Genomic DNA, 16,403 nt, shown 5'->3' with positions numbered 1-16,403 from the left:
CCCTGGGTAGAGTGCTGTGGCGTCACAGCTCACAGCAAGCTCAAACTCTTGGGCTTAAGCAATTCTCTTGCCTCAGCCTCCCAAGAAGCTGGGACTACAGGCGCCCACCACAATGCCCAGCTATTTTTGTTGTTGTTGTTGTTGTTGTTGTCATTGTTGTTTAGCAGGCCTGGGCCAGGTTCGAATTTGCCAGCCCCAGTATATGTGGCCGGTGCCCTAACCACTGACCTACAGGCGCAGAGCCCAGTTTTGTTATTCAAAGGAGTGAATACTCAGAGTCAGTTTCAAGCAGCCACCCTGTCCTGCCCACTGAAGTCCTGGCAGACACACCACAGTGGCACAGCAGTGGGGAAGTCCCCGCCTCACTGGCTGGGTGTTTTGCTAAGGGCTTTGTAGGCTCAGCCCTGGACTGTCCACAAAACCAAGCACCTGTAAGATGCCAAGGGGCTCTCTACTTTGCAGACGATGAACAAAGGGCCAGGCTGGCTGGTTCTGGGTTCCCGAGCACAGAATGCTGTCCACCTCCCAGCCTGGGGCAGGACCCACCCACCACATTAGGTCCCAAAGGGCAGCAGCCCAAGCTGGAGGAAAGGTGGGAAGTGACCAGAGAGGAGGGCTGTCTGAACAACAAGTAATTAGATCAGGGTGGGGGCTGGGGAGGAGACATAAGAGGGAACTGGACAGATGAGGGAGATTTGTAGCTGTCTTGCCCTACCTGCCCTGCCCTACTGGACTCTTCTCTGTCCTGCCCACTCCTACCCTGCCCTGCCCTCCTCTGTCCCGGCCCCACCCCTGCCCTGATGTATGCTCAGGGGAGTAGAGGGACTTGCCAGGTTTGGTCCTGCTAACAATGCATCCTACTATATGAGAAGATGTTAGAGGGGACATGACAGGCCAGGGAGGTGTGTGGCTGCCCTGCCCAGCCCTCTCTGTTCCTGCCCCTGCCTGCCCTCTGTCCCCAGTCCTGCCCTGCCCTGGCCATCCCCTCCCCTGCCCTGCCCTGCCCCTGCTCCTCCTCTCCCCCATCCAGGCAGAGGATGCGAGCTAACAAGAGCAGAGGAGCTTTCCACCTGCTCCTGCTGACCCTGTGCCCTACTACGCAAGTGCTGATGAGGGAGATGAATGTGGAGAGCAAGGAGGAGACTGAAGTGGGAGGTGAAGTGGCCAGGGGAAGGCAATGTCCCCCATCCTCCCCACGCGGGAGGTCACTGCACACTGAACAGGGCAGGGTGGGGAGGGTTCAGAGGGCTGTGTGACTCCTGCAGGTGCCAACCTTCTCAGCATGATCTAGGCTACTGACCACACAGGGAAATCACAGTAGCAGCACGGGGCTCAGAGAACCCACCACTGCCCGGCCACTGAGCAGTGCTCTGTGGGCCTGCCACCCACAGACAGGCCTAGGCTCAGCCTTCAAGGCTGGCAGCACCTCAGGCCTGTCACTAGCCCGCAGCCCTGGGCAGCTCACTTTCTCCTCCACCTCCATCTCCACCTCAGACTTCACCCTCCTGCCTCACTGGGCCCCCTCCCTCCAGTGCCTTCTTCATTAGGGGAATAAGAGGGAGCTGAGCTCAGTTACTAATCTCTTTTTTTTAATAGTATGCCACACACATCTAATGGCAACTTTTTTTTTTTTTTGAGACAGAGTCTCACTTTGTCACCCTCAGTCGAGTGCCATGGCATCACAGCTCATAGCAACCTCAAACTCTTGGGCTCAAGCAATTCTCTTGCCTCAGACTCCCAGTACCTGGGACTACAGGCACCCGCTACAACCCCAACTATTTTTAGAGATGGGGTCTCGCTCTTGCTCAAACCTATGAGCTCAGGCCCTTCACCAGCCTCGGCCTCCCAGAGTAGTTACTAATCTCTTTAAAAAAAAAAGATAAAATCCCAGGAATGAGCCCAAGGTGAGAGCAGACAAGAGCAGATGGGACACAGCCTGGGGTGTGGCTCACCCACAGACCCCATGGCCAGGCTGCACGGTGTCAGCTGGAGCCTGGCCGAGAATACATTCCCCAGAGTGTGGCGTTCTGGTAAGCTGAGGACCTTAGACTGAAAAAGACTGGCCAGCTCAGCAGCAGCCTTTCTGCCCTCTCCCCCACTCCCAAAAAAGGGTCATAGAAACTAGAACCCCTCCATAACCCTAGAAAGGCCCGGTCTTCCTCCTCCCTTGAAGATTCCAGAGGGCTCCTTCGCCCTTCTGGAGGAAGGAATGCCACGTGAGAGGCCAAGAGGGTCTGAGCCGCTGGCCTTGCTGAGCCCGCCTCAGTCTGTCACTGCCAGATCACACCCTCTTGTCCACTCCCATTTCCACACATTGTCCGTTCTTTTTTATTATTATTACTATTTTTGAGACAGAGCCTCAAGCTATCCCCCTGGGTAGAGTGCCATGGCATCACAGCTCACAGCAACCTCCAACTCCTGGGCTCAAGCGAGTCTCCTGCCTCAGCCTCCCAAGTAGCTGGGACTACAGGTACCCGCCACAACGCCCGGCTATTTTTTGCTTGCAGCCAGCATTGTTGTTTGGTGGGCCCGGGCTGGATTCGAACTCACCACCTCAGGTGTATGTGGCTGGTGCCTTAGCCACTTGAGCCACGGGCGCCACGCCACACTGTCCGTTCTTCATCAAACTTAAGCATAAAACAGTCTCCCCTGGGTCTTTGCATCTCTATTTCTGAAGCCATCCATGTCCCAGATAGCTTTGATTAGATATATTTATTATGTTTTCCTCTTGTTAACCTGTCTTATTCAAGGAGCATCAGTCATGACCCTTCTGACAGGGAAAAGAGGTATCTTAAGCTTCCACCCCTAAAGCCTTCTCTGAACTATCCCCTCTCCTTCCTGCCTCCCTCAGGGGCTTCAGGCCCCAACAGCTGGATCCCAAGCTTGGCCTGGACTCCTCTACCACTGGTGGGAGAAGGCCTAGACGCAGGCAGGACAACCCAAAGGGCACGTGTACAGCTAAACACCCTACACCAGCCTAATGATCCAGCCCCAACCCTGGAACAGGGCTGGGCTCACAAGCTGGCACCCCAACCTTCAGTGTCCTTGTATGTGAAATGAAGACATCTGTCCTGCCATTTATTCCTCATGACAACCCTCCCGTGTAGGATATTACCCATTTCACAGACAGGAAGATTGAGGTTTGGAGGGAATAAACTTGCATACGAGGAGCAACGCTGGAATTTGAATCTAAGCTCTCAAAACCCACAACACACTCCTTCCAGCTGGACACACTGCGTAAGGCTCTCCCGTCCCTCATCGCCTGGAGCGTCACACTCCAATTCACCTGGAGTCACATGCTTATTGTATGCTAGGCGCTAGCAACGAGGACACAAAACAGGACTGGCTTCTGCCTCCAAGGTTGGGGTCCAACAGGCAGGACTCCATTTTAGGAGAAGCACACTGAAGCCAGAGGGTTAAATAACATGCCATGGAGCCTGAGCAAAAGCGAGACCCTGTCTCTACTAAAAATAGAAGTTAGCCAAGTGTTGTGATGGGTACTGTAGTCCCAGCTACTCAGGAGGCAGAGGCAGGAGGATCACTTGAGGCCAGAAGTTTTGTTTTATGTTTTTCGGGGGTTATTTTTGTGGTTGAGACAGAGTCTCACTATGTCGCCGCTGTGGCGTCACAGCTCACAGCAACCTCTAACTCTTGGGCTTAAGCAATTCTCTTGCCTCAGCCTCCCAAGAAGCTGGGACTATAGGCACTCACCACAATACCCGGCTATTTTTTTGTTGTAGTTGTCATTGTTATTTGGCAGGCCCAGGCTGGGTTAGAACCCACCAGCCCCGGTTAGCCGCTGAGCTATAGGCGCCAAGCTGAGGCCAAAAAGTTTGATGTTGCTATGAGTAGGCACTCTTCCCAGGGAAACAGAGTAATGATCTAAATTAATTAATTAATTAATTACGGGCCATCACCATTGCAGGGGAGGAATTGAGGGAGCAAGAGCTGCAGCAAGTCTCCGCCGCCTGCCTGCGGGAGGCCCCTGCACAGCTCGGACAGGCACTCTGAATGCAGGAATGGCAGTGAGCCAGATGCAGGCTGTGGGGCAGCCTCCACTTTCTCGGGCACAGTGAGCAGGGTGACCCACCAGTGCAATGGCACAAAGTCAGAGGCGGGCATCAGGTTCCGTCCTCACTGCTCAGCACAGGCCCTCATAGCGCTGACTCAGCTCTCTAGCCAGGCCCTGCAGCCCCACACCCACTTCCCAGGGAAGCTTCCACAGTCTGCCCCAGCCTGGGCCACCCTAGGACTGGCCACCGCCAGGCCCCCAAAGTCCTCAGGAAGAACCCAGAAGCCCCCTTCACTGGACAGGCTGATCAATCAGCTCAGCCAGGCCTGCTGCCAGGACAGACTGCCTCACTGAGTCCTTGAGGGGACAGAGATAGGGTAAGTAAACCCTTGGCTTAGTTTATATTTTAGAAAAAGAACAATGTTTGGGTCCTGTCCCAGGTTCAACAAATGCATCCAATTAACTGTGGATTCTGTTTCTCAGCTGAAGACAAGAGTCAGTGCATACGCCTGGCAATTAGCTTGTCCTTGAGTCACCTCCCAAGCCACTAATACCCCCCAGAATCACCCCCTTGCTTTCTTCGTGGGAGGTGGGAGATTCAGCAGCATCTGTGCTCAGCTCTGGCCCCACACTGAGGGTCCAAGGAGCGCAGGGTCAGGCCAGTTACATTCAAGTTCAACTCTGATCCTCCCAGGTCCCTTGATTCCTGCAGGTTCTCAGGTCCCTGCACCTCATCTCCCTTGTGAGGCAGCTGGGAAATCCTGAGCAGGGAAAAGTCCCACACACAGTAGAGGACCCAGCAGGTTCACCTTCTCCTCAGGTGCACTAGCCTCCAGACACAAACAAGGCTCCCACCCCCATCCCGCCAGGTGATCCCTGACAAAGGCAGCCTCCACACTGATTTTCCTGTGAAGACAGGAAAGGCTTCCATTTGCACTTTAATAGGATCTTGCCAGCTCCCTCTCTCCCAGTCCCTGGATTCAGAGATGAGGAGGCAGCACCTGGGAAAGGTCAACCTGAGACCAAGTCTGAAGCCCAGCAGGGAGGAAATCTCAAACTTTCCCTGAGGCTCAGTATTCTCATCCGTGAAATGGGATCATATTTTCCAGGACACAGAGAAAGACCTCCCAGGACACAGAGAAAGAAACAGGAAGCAGCGGGTTTGGAGGTTCTCTGTAAATTATAAAATGCAACAGCAACAGTGGTGCTGAGCTGGTCCTGCCCTCCTGGGCCCAGCAGGAACTCAGCTGCTGCCAGGATTGCTCACAGGAGTTGGGATCTATCACACTTCTCTAACAGGCTATCTGTCTCCCCAGTTCCCAGATGGGCACATTGAGGCTGGTGGCCAAGCCAGGGTTTTACCCAGTTCGACAAGTGTCCCCTTCGGCTACACTTCAGACCCTTCCAGTAAATAATGAATGAATGAATGATGGGAGACCCCCCCTTTGCCCCCAGCTCCATGCCCCTCACCTAGCCTCCTCAAACAGCAGCCCCTGGGAATCATCTGCCTTCCTCCCACCCTATTCCATCAGGGTCTAGACAGGGGAGCCCTGACTTCCCTCCATAGGAGGTGAGAAAGTGAGACCACCACCTCTTAATTTAGCTTTTTCAACTTTACAGGAAAAAAAGAAGGAGAAAATGCATCACAATTCAACTCCAAGAAACCTGTCACAAGCACAGACAGCAAGCTCATGTCACAAAAGCCAGATGGTGCACGCCTGTGGACCTGGTAAAGAAAAGAGGCTTCAGCCCACCTGGCTGGCACTGCGGTGTGTGCTTCCCTTCACATCCTCTTGCACCTTCACACAAGCCTTTAGGGCAGGAACTCCAGGTGCCCCATTTACAGATGGAAAAATGGAGCCTCAGGGCAAGCAACTTGCCCAGGGCCACAGAGCAGAGGAGTGGCTATAGGGAGAGAATTCCTCCTCTCTCTGAGGGTTAATGCCCCTCAGCTTCTCCCCGACTCCCCCATCAGTATCTCCCCTCCCTTTGTCCATCTGCCAGTTGTCCTGACATCAGGCCAGCACCTCATCCCCTATCACCAGCATCTGTCCCCCAACATGTAAAAAGGGAGCCAATGCCACCTCAGGCCAGAGACATAATGGGGTGTGCCAGGTGGGTGGGAAGCAGAGGACCCCTTGAAGGGTCTCTCCTGGCCCTGGCCTCTGCACCAAATCAGTCCCTAGGGCCCAGTGGCAGGGCCAGGCTCACCCAGCTCAGGCATCTTGGCCACAGCCCCAGGGAGAGGGAGAGCTGAGCAAAGGGTCCAAAGAAAGCAGCAGCAGCTGTTGGAAAAAGGAGCCGGCTGGCAAAGACTCTGCTGTCACCCCATCCTTGCCAGCCCTGAGTCCCAGCAATGCCTCTCCAGACACAGCCTAGTGGAAACACCAGTGACTGTGCCGTCATTGGTGTTACTATGCCCGCTGCCCACCCAGCAGTCTACACCAGGGACCACCCTAACTATGCCACCTCAGGAGATACTTCTGGCTCTGCCCAGGAGCAAAAAGACCTCCCTACCACCACAGCCATCTGAGTCAACGCTCTGGCTCAGCCCTCCAGGCAATAGCTCTCCAGGTCCAGCAGCATCACCCGCCTCATGTCACCCTGGGCCCTGAAGCAGTCAGAAATGCAGGTATGTGTGTGACAGGGAAGGTACAGGATGCTGTCCAGCAGCCATTCTGGCAACAGGCATCAGCCAGCACCTGTGATCCCAGCCCTGACAGGGGCGTACTCCATGATGGCATGCCCCAGGTCCCTGTGCCTCCCTGGGCATGGCTGGACTTACTCCAAGCTAGGACAGTAAGACTCTGAGCCCTTGGCTGAGCCCAGACCAAAGTTGGAAGAATGGTTTGGGTGGCATCTGAGGAAGAAAGCTGAAGAGTTGAGGGCACATAAGGAAACAGGGCAGGGCAAGCCTCTCCCAAAGGCCACGGGCTTCATCTGGGCCTGGCCTGCACCCATCTTCTCAGGCTCAGCTCTCAGCCCACCTGCCCCACACTTACACTTTCCTGCCACTCTGAACAGGCCCCACTGCCAGAAGCATTTCTCCCCACCCCATATCCTGCCTCCCTTTCCCTCTGAACTTAACTCAGGGGCCACTTCTTCAAAGAGGGTGATGGAAAGCACACAGGGGTCCGGTGCCCCACCCCACCTTCAGTCCTGAGCTGGGCCCTGTGAGAGAGGCTGGGCAATCCCTGAGAGCAGGGCAGGCTTCCTGTCTCCACACCCAGCCCACAGGGGCCAGGCCACAGTGAGAAAGGCTGGGGTGCAAATAAGAAGGGAGTATAGCCTCAACCTGAAAGTGGGCGGCAAGGTCTGCGGGGGACCTGATTCAGAGTAAGAAGTTGGCCCTTGTAAAAGTATAAAATGAGGACTATGTTTCAGGAGCCAGTAGGGGTGCTCCTGCAAGGGTGCCCCAGGAGCTCACAAGATGGGCGTTCACAAGATGGGGAGGCCTCCGGCACTCTGGAAAGCCTGAGAGTCTCTGCGTGGCCCTAGAAGTGCAGGATCCCTCTTCTGGCCCAGACTGTGTTAGCTGCTGCCTGCGGCCGCCCACTCACTCCCATAACAAACTGGGCTCAGCCTCCATGATGCCACAGCCCTCACACTGCAGAGGGGTGCTATCTGCAGTCCACACAGCTCCTCCAGCAGGGTGGTAGTGACAGTGGGGGATGGGTACAGTATGGGGGCACAAATGCCCACTCCCAGGACCTCAGGGCCCCAAAGCCACTGTCCCCCAGCTCCAAGGCCCAGCTCCAAGGTCTGAACACCCCGCCCCACACTGTGACCCCAATCCCACCCCATCTGCTGTTATGCTTGGATCTGGGTCAGTGACTAGGGCCGAAAGTGCAGGCCCAGGTAGCAGAGGGGAGAGGCTTGCAAAGATGTCCCCAACAGGGACACATCTGGTCCAGACCCCCCTCACCTGGCACTCCCTGGCAACTCTGTCACCTGAAGCCTTCCCTTATGTGATACCCCTCTGCAGAGGTCTGAGACCAAACTCTATTTGGCATTTGGCCTAAAACCAAGCAGGACTCCCTGGCAGGGCCCTGGCCAATCACAAGAGCCCCTTACTGGGCAACAAGCACTATGGCCACTGGCCCAGGTTGGACCCCACTACATCCCTGAGCAGTTTATTCATCACTTCAATGTGGGAAAAGGTGGTGTGGCCTGGGCCGGGGTGGGATCTGTACCCTCCAGCCTAGCCACAGCCTTAATTCCGCAGTCACAGCCTCTCTCTCCCTTCCAGGCTACACCCTAAGATCTAGGGAGTCTCCAGGACCTCTGCCAACCATCAGCACTGACCCACTGCCTGAGGGACCCACACATCCATGTGTGCAACAAATATGCACCGAGCACCTACTGTGTGCCACGGTGAGGAGGCAGGTGCCATAGTGACCACAGCAGGCATAGCCTCGTTCTCATGGAGAAAAGCACACAGGCCTGCCGTTGAGCTAGGCCACTGGGGTTGCGGCATCGTGCCCAGAGCACGGCATCCCACACCAGGAACTGTCTTCCCTGTGGACATGGACACGCGGGGCCAGCCACATGGCTATTTTCTTCCCCCAAACTATAAAAAACAACTAGTATCACCACCATTGAATAAAAGAAACAAAACAAAAGTAGACAGGCTACATCTCAAAATAAAGAGCATTACCTCAGATGGACTAAATTGGATGTGGCTTTTATTACTTGGGAAAAACCACACACCACAGGGTCTTGTCTGTCCTCATTTGCATGCAAATCCTTGTCTCTGGACTTGCATCTGGAAACCCCAGACCTTCCTATGGCCCACACACCCCCAAATGTAAGCCTAAATCCAAGGTGGGGCTGGGGGAGGCAAATCTTGTTTAGAGGGACAAACTTGTAGGGACCAAAGCCTATCACGATGATGCCCTTCACCATGAGGTCTTTGGGAGAGAAGACAGGCTGTGACCCTCTGTCCCATTTGCTTTTCTTCAAGGCCTAGACCCACCTACTGACCACGAGGAAGGCGGGCTGGTCACACCACCACTAGAGGCTCAGTTTCTTCCTTAGCTGAAAGGGACACAGCGCCCTCACCTGTTTGCAGTGATGAAGGCAGGAAGCAGGTATGCGGTAAAACCACAGGTATTATAATTAGTCAGTATTTGACAGAAGCTTCTCTCTGGGCAGGAAAAGCCTGCCTTTCTCTTGTCAGTGCCCCATCCATGACCCTGCCAGATTTTAGCATGGCCACAATACTGTGGCCCCTTGAGATTGCAGCCTATTGGAGAGCCCAGCAGCCTGGTGCCAGGCCTGGAGACCAGAGCTGTCCAGCTGCCTCTACCCACCAAAGCCCCCCGCTGTGTAAGCACCATGCTCTCGTCACACCTGAGTCTCAGAACCAGTGCCAGTCTCAAGCACAGGCCATGCTCAGCCAGTCTCCACCAGGGAAATTGAAAGGCCACCTCCTACTTCTTCCAACTACCTGCAACTGCATGTCGGTTTCCCACTGTCTCCCGCAGCAAGACTGTCAGCTCCAGGAGGGCAGAGCTTGGTTTTGCTCCAGCTATGGCCCCAGTCTCTAGAACAGTGCCCAAGGAATGGTGGGCACTCAATATGAGCCTCATGATAAATGAATGAATAAGCAAACCCCAATGGCACTGTTGGCAAAAGCAAAAAGCCCAGAGATATGGGAAAAAACTTATGCCAGGTCAGAGTTTACATGTAGGAGTCACAACTTACCCCCAAACTGTCTGACTCCTGAATCTAAGCCCTTCACCCCTATACACCCCCCCCCCACACACACACACACACACTCACTGCCCTGGGACTGTGACAACAACATAAGCCTGATCAGCTCAGGGCTCAGCGGGGATTAACTGTCTATAGAGGCCTGTAATGGACACTCCCAGGGACGGAGCTGGAGAGAGGGACTGTGGGAGGGAGGGCCTGCTGTGCAGGCTGAAGGAGGTCTACCCTAGAGCCGGCATTGAATGTGCACTTGCTATATACTGGGTACCTGTGGAAGGCACATGTGAAGAGGAACCATTATTATCCCCATTTAATACCTGAAGAAACAGGGCTCAAGAAGGTTCTGCAGCCAGTCGGGGGAACCCAGAGCCATGAGCTCCCAGCCGTCTGTCCTGCAGTCATGTGAGGACAGAGGGCAGGACTCAGAGCTTCTGGAGCCTTGTGGACAGAAGCACTCTCCTCACTCCATCCAATTCACAGCTTGTGAGGAACCAGCTGGGCCAACACTGCCAAGTCCAGAGGTAAGGGCCTGGTCAGATGCCAGGAGGGAAGGGAACCCCGATGGGGCAACCTGTGACAAAGGGATGGAGAAGAGTTCAAGCCTCGTCTTCTCTGAGCATTCCTGGGGTACATGGATTTCCTGGCATTCATGACCAATAAAACTGGACATAATCTACTGCCCAGCCACCCCATGTCTTCAGGGGCCCAGTGTTCTTGATGTCGTCACTGTCCCCTCACACTTGTGCCTCCTGAAACACCTTCTCTTTCCAGGTATCCTGCGCAGCCCAGCGACCTCCCCTTCTCTGCCCTCTGGACAAGCAGCCTATGCCTGGCTTGGAGCTCTGCCATAAGCCACCAGACTGTACTGAGGCCACCCAGGGCCCTTGGGCAATTGGGGAAGTCTGGAGGCCATGCTTCCAACCTCCCCAGACCCACACACCTTAGCCAAATGCCCATAGAGCCCCAAACATGCCATGCCCACCCAGAAAGGAGGCCTGCTCAAGAGCCCTTCTTCAGTGGAGGAGATAGACCACCTACATAAGTAATCCAGACTCAGGGAGAAATGCTCCAAGACTGGAGAGGTGGAGGAAAAGCCAGTGTGGGCTCAGAGGGAAGAGGCCCACAGCAGGGAGATACAGAGAGAGAGAGGAAAAAGCAACATGGCCAGCAGTCAGGAAACAGGGCAGGACTTCGGACACTTCAGGGACAGATGGACACCAAGACAGAGAGAGGCAAGAATTACCAGTGGAGAATGACAGCTCAGTGTGCGGGATAGGAGGAGCTCAGATACTCTGGGTGGGCTCCCAGCTCCATCACCCACATGGCCCCAGATGCCCCTTCTGTGAAGGGAGCCACATGCACTCACTCTTGAGTGTAGCATAGCTACCCTTCAAGTCGCCATAAGAGAAGAAGCCCAAGTGCCCATCAACCCATGAATGGATCAATAAATTGTGGTATATGTACACCATGGAATATTATGCAGCCTTTAAAAAGATGGAGCCTTTACCTCTTTCATGTTTATAGGGATGGAACTAGAAAATATTCTTCTTAGCAAAATATCTCAAGAATGGAAGAAAAAGTATCCAATGTACTCAGCCCTACTATGAAACCAATTTACATGAAAGCTATAACCCAACTATAGCCCAAGAAGAAGGGGAAAGAGGAGAGGGAGGGGAGAGGGAAAGATGGATGGAGGAAGGGTAATTGGTGGGACCACACCTGCAGTGCATCTCACAAGGGTACATGTTAAATTTAATAAGTGTAGAATATAAATGTCTTAACACAATAACTAAGAAAATGCAGTGAAGGCTATGTTAACCAGTTTGATGAAAATATTTCAAATGGTAAATAAAACCAGCACATTATACCCCATGATTGCATTAATATACACAGCTATGATATAATAATAATAATAAAAAAAAAGTCACCATGAGGAAGACGAGTCTTGGTGTACAGGCCTGGCTCCTACAAGGGTCTAAGGTAGCCACTGTGCCACAAGACCTTGACCACGCAGATGAGCCGGTGTGATTCACAGCCATGCATTTGGGTCCCAGAAGTCACCAGCATCTCACCTTCCTTTGGTAAGCATCTGCTTGTGCGCTGACAGCCCGGGCCCACCCTGCTCCCAGCTGGCCTCCCCACTATCCAGCCTGCACCCCACCCAGTAGGCTCAGCACAGGCCAGGAGGGTCAGACTAGGTGCACACTACCACCACCACCACCACCTTCTTCCTGTGCTGGTCACCAGCCCTCTCTACCAAAGCAAGGTCCAGCCTCCCACAGACCTACTCCAATAGCACCCTCTAGAGGGGGGCTTCAGGGGCAGGCTAGATCCCACCCCCCACCTCAATGGTCCTTCTTTCTAGCCACCCATCCCCCAGGGGCCCAGCCTGCCAGCCGCTAATCCTCTCAGTCATCTGACCCAGGCTCCACCCTAAATTGGCTTTGCCCAGCCACCCTTCTGAGGCCCAAAAATGGACACAGTCATTTATAGAGGGTCCGACAAGCCAAACGCAATGGGAAGATGACCTCATGGCACCCACAGCCCTGAGCTCCAGGCACACACTGTGCACCCCAGGCACTCTGGGGGCAGCAGCTGGGGGTCAGCAGTGGTGGTGCTTCCACGCTGGGGCCTGAAGCCACCAGGCCTTACAAGAAAAAGCTCCACGCAGGCCAGAACCACACGCCCCCTGCTTGAGACAGCACTGGGGGCTCAGGCCAGAATGAGATACCAGGCAAGTGTCCAGGAGGATTTGATGAACAAGGGAAGGCACAGCGGCACACAGTGCCAATCAATTACCCACCGGCCTGTGCCAGGGCTCCCAGGCCAAGCCACCAAATGCCCTTGTTTGCTCATTCACTAAGCCCCTGGGACCAGCTGAATGTCTTTGGTGCACACACAGGTCTGCCCTGCCCTCAGGGAGCATCCAGACCAGTGGCGGACATAGGCAGGTCAACAGGTATCAACAACCCTAGACCTATGGAGAAGCAGAGGCGAGGCGGCTTGGTGACCCCACACACAAAGGACAGGCTGCCCTTGAACTCACTGTTACACCCAGAGTCTAGGTGTTTGGGCTAAGAGAAGATGCAGGAAAACCAGGGAGAGAGAGAGGATGGCAGGCGGGGGCCACCCAATGCTGTCCAGGCCTTCCATCACAGCTCCTGCTGCCCCGGGTCAGGAGAGAGCCACAGGGAAATTGGAATCGCCCCATTATCACTGTTTTAACTGAGGCAAGGGAGGGACAATGGCAGGGATGCCTGCAAGCCACTAGGATTCCAGTCCCCATCACAAGGGGAGTTAGACACAATACTGAGCACCATCAAAAGAAGCTGTGTGGTGGCAGCACCCAGGCTGTGGCACTGACTCTGTGAGGCAGGAAGGCAAACAGAAAAGGCTGGTGTGAGCTGAGGCACAGGGGCTTTCTGGGAGCAGCTAGGGCCTACATCTAGGCCAAGAAGGGAGGGAAGAGTTACTCTCAGCCACCTAGCCAGAAGGCAGGCCTGTCATGCAGCCTTGGCTTCTGCTGGGGGAGGGTCCCTAACTAGTCTCCAGCAGGCAGAGAGCAGCTGCAGCACTAAGCAACTCCAGGCCCATAAAGCCCAGGCTTGGGCAAAGCCGGCCAGCTGTTGGCCAAGAGCAGCATCCATAGCTGACCAGCTGTCAGCCAACTACCCATGGTCACAGAACAGGGGCTGAAAGGGAGGGCTGTGGCTTAGTGGGTCAGTGATACACAGTCCTATGCCTCCTGCCCCTAGAATTACATCAAAGATGCCACTGCTGAGGAACAGGCAGCCAGGGCAAAGGGGATATGCGGAGAGCAATGGGGAGCCAGGAAGGAGTCAGACACCAGTAGGGTGGGGGCAGGGAACTTGTCTCAGCTAACCCTGGGCTTCCCATTCATCTCCCTGGCCCCTTAGGGAGAGGCTTCGGGCACCTAGATGGATTACCCAGTCATGGGGGTGAGAGGAAAGGGGAGGGGTAATAAGGGGATAGATACATCTGTACTGCCCCCCACACACACTATGGGTGATCCAAGTCTTCCCAGCCCCCAACCAGCTATTCCTGGGGCTCTAATCCCTCCTCCTCCTCCCCTTGGGTGGGGGGTGGGGGAGCTGAGTCTGGCCAGATCTGGAGCTTGAGCTTGGCTGAGGGCCCTTCCCTCAAAGCACACCCACCCACCTCCCTAGCCAGGAACCACAAGGATAAGCAGTAGGACTCCGAGGGAGGCCTAAGGGAAGCTCTAGCCGCCCCCCCATCACGTGGCTGCATCCTTAGGGAGCCCGCAGGTCTCAGCTGCAAAAGTCATTGTTTATAACAGCCACAAAGCCCTGCAAGGGGAAGACCAGCCTGTCCCTGGGTCCCCATCCGGCGGCCGCTGGGCGCATTGGAGAGGGGGCAGGCTCTGCCGCACGCTCTGGGGGCCCACCCTGGCAGATTCTGCAATCTCAGATTTCAGAGTCGGAGTCGGCAGGGGAAGTGGCGTCAGCATCTGGCGTGATCCAATTCAATAAACCAGAGGTGGCTTGGGACAGAAAGTGGACAGAATACAGACCCTTGCTCCCCAATCCTGCCTCTCCTGCACTTGCAGGGTGCCCCGGGAAGCCCCAGCTCCATCCCCCACGCCAGCTGGAGTCATTCTCCCGGCGGAGGACTCGGGTTTCCTGTGGCTCCCAACACACCCCTCCTCCAGGCCAGCTCCCTACCCCGGCCACCGGCTCCCAAAGCCAGCGCCGCCACCCCCTTCTCAGATAAGCCCCTGCTGGGGTGAGGGCACCTCCTGCAGGGGTGTTCAGCCTTTCGCCCTGGCGGGGCCTGGCCGGAGCTTCCAGGCCGCAGGCACCTCTTAGGAAAGGAAACCAGATCCCTCCTTCAGTCCGCTGTGAATATGAAGAAGCTGTGGGAAGGAACAGCGGGTGCGCGCGCGGGAAGCCGTCCCGGGAGTCCGGGGATAGAGTGGCCCCTGAGTGGAGAAACAGACTCCCTCGCTCCCTAAGCGCCCGCACCGCCCGGATTGCCTGCATAGGCCTGGAGAGCTGGGGTCGCCACCCGGCCTCTGGCCTCCCAGCCTCCCAGCCTTCGGTCTCCAAAGCTGAGTGAGCCTAGATCGTGTGGCCCAAGAAGAGCCTGGAGCTTGGGCCACCACTTCTCTGCAGACAAGCAACGAAGGTACAAAGAGGACAAACGCAGGGGGCCAGGAGACAGCTGTGCCCTCTCTGGCCCCAGCTGGAGGCGGGGAGACAGAGAACGAAAATCGAAGAGAGCTGCAGGGGATGGGGGTGGGGGGGTAGCGCATCCTGGGGTTCCCCCCAGCCAAGGCCCTCGGAAGCGCTCATAAGAAGGGAATAGTGCCCAACCCCGGGTGAGGAGGAGGAGGAAGGACAGGTGGCCGGAGTGGCGCGGCTGCTGGGGCTCCGACTCGCTCACCTTCTCCTGCGCTCGGGTGAGCTTCTTCTGCACGTTGCTGGCGATCTTCCCCGCCGTCACCCCCTTGCTGCCCATCTCTGCCATCGCGGCGCAGGCCTAGCCGGGCGGCGGGCGCCGATCTCGCGCGGGGAGGCTGTGCGCGCGGCGCTCCCAGCCCCAGCCCCGGCCGCGCGTCCAGCCCGGCTCCTTCTCCACGCCGCGCACTAGACAGCGGAGCCAAGTGATAGAGGCGGAGCGTGCGCCCGGCGAGCGGCCGACCTACGCCGGGACCGAGGGAGGGATCCAATGGAGGGAGGGGTGGGGGGAAGGGAGGGGCGCCGGCCTCGGGCAGTGGTCAGCGCCCCTTGCCCGCCCCCTCCGGACGAGGCACTGCCTTTTAAAGGGCCACTGCGGGAGCCGGAATCTCACGGTCCTTGAGAAGGGAGGGGCACGCGCCGGCCCTTGGGGCTGCGTCGAGAGGGACTCCCCAGGCGTTCGAGCGACACCGCCCAGGGGCGGGACTAATACGACAGTCCTTGGTCCTGCGCCGCCGGGGGCCTGGCTTCTTGGTATTCCCTCGGAGCACGCTCTTATCCTGCAACCCAGGAGAGGAGACCAGGTGGAGGAGAGGGGTACATGCGAAAATCGCAGATTAAAATGTGGTGATGAGTGCGCAGCCCTGTACAGAGGAGCCCCGGCTGCAGACAGAGCGCCCCGGGGCCCCCGTCCGCCCCCGCTCGCCTTCTGCCTGGTGCTCAGGGCGCTCTGAGCAGTCAGCCGTTCGCAGCTCAGCCCGGGTCTCTACCTGGGTTCCCTGGGCGCCTCCGGAACATCTCCTCATGTCTGCCGGCAGAGCATAATCCAGTGCTAACCAGGCGCTTGGTCTCCCAGTTTGTTAATAATTTATTGTAGTAACAGCAACCTAAGCTGTTATTATGTGCGCTCACTGTGTGCTAAGTGACCTGACAGGCTTTATCTCGTTCAGTCTCCACAACAGCCTCGTGAGGTAGGTGCTATTATTATTCCCGTTTTACAAACGAGACAGTGTGGAACTAGATCCCTAACTCTCCATCCCATATTCTCTACCACTGTTCGCTGGGCGGTCTCCTGTTTCTCCCGTGCGGAAAAGACAATGTTTACTGATCATTGTTCCTAGGGAAAATAAGGCTATTTGTTGTTAACTGGCTTTGCCAACCGACCAATGACACCATCATAAGTTAACAAGTAGATATTAAGTCTGCTGATTCCCAGCCCCCACCCAGCCCAAAACATG

The 16,403-nt window shown here is 55.9% G+C and overlaps 1 protein-coding gene across 5 annotated transcripts in view; it reads right to left on the bottom strand.

The window, feature by feature from the left end:
• BIN1 (bridging integrator 1) overlaps positions 1 to 15,564 on the bottom strand; it is a 56,144-nt gene extending 40,580 nt beyond the window's left edge. For all 5 annotated transcript variants that reach the window (XM_012811719.2, XM_023519375.1, XM_012811715.2 and 2 more), the window contains exon 1: positions 15,152 to 15,564. In XM_012811719.2, the coding sequence (XP_012667173.1) occupies positions 15,152 to 15,235 (84 nt within the window). In that variant the 5' untranslated portion in view covers positions 15,236 to 15,564. The remainder of the gene's footprint in view (positions 1 to 15,151) is intronic.
• Between the last annotated feature and the right edge of the window lie 839 nt (positions 15,565 to 16,403).

Source organism: Otolemur garnettii, unplaced genomic scaffold (assembly GCF_000181295.1).
Source record: "Otolemur garnettii isolate 467f Iridium unplaced genomic scaffold, OtoGar3 scaffold00173, whole genome shotgun sequence".
Classification (NCBI taxonomy): Eukaryota; Metazoa; Chordata; class Mammalia; order Primates; family Galagidae; genus Otolemur; species Otolemur garnettii.
Note: the sequence above shows the minus strand (reverse complement) of the source record. Positions and strands in the feature narration are given on the sequence as shown.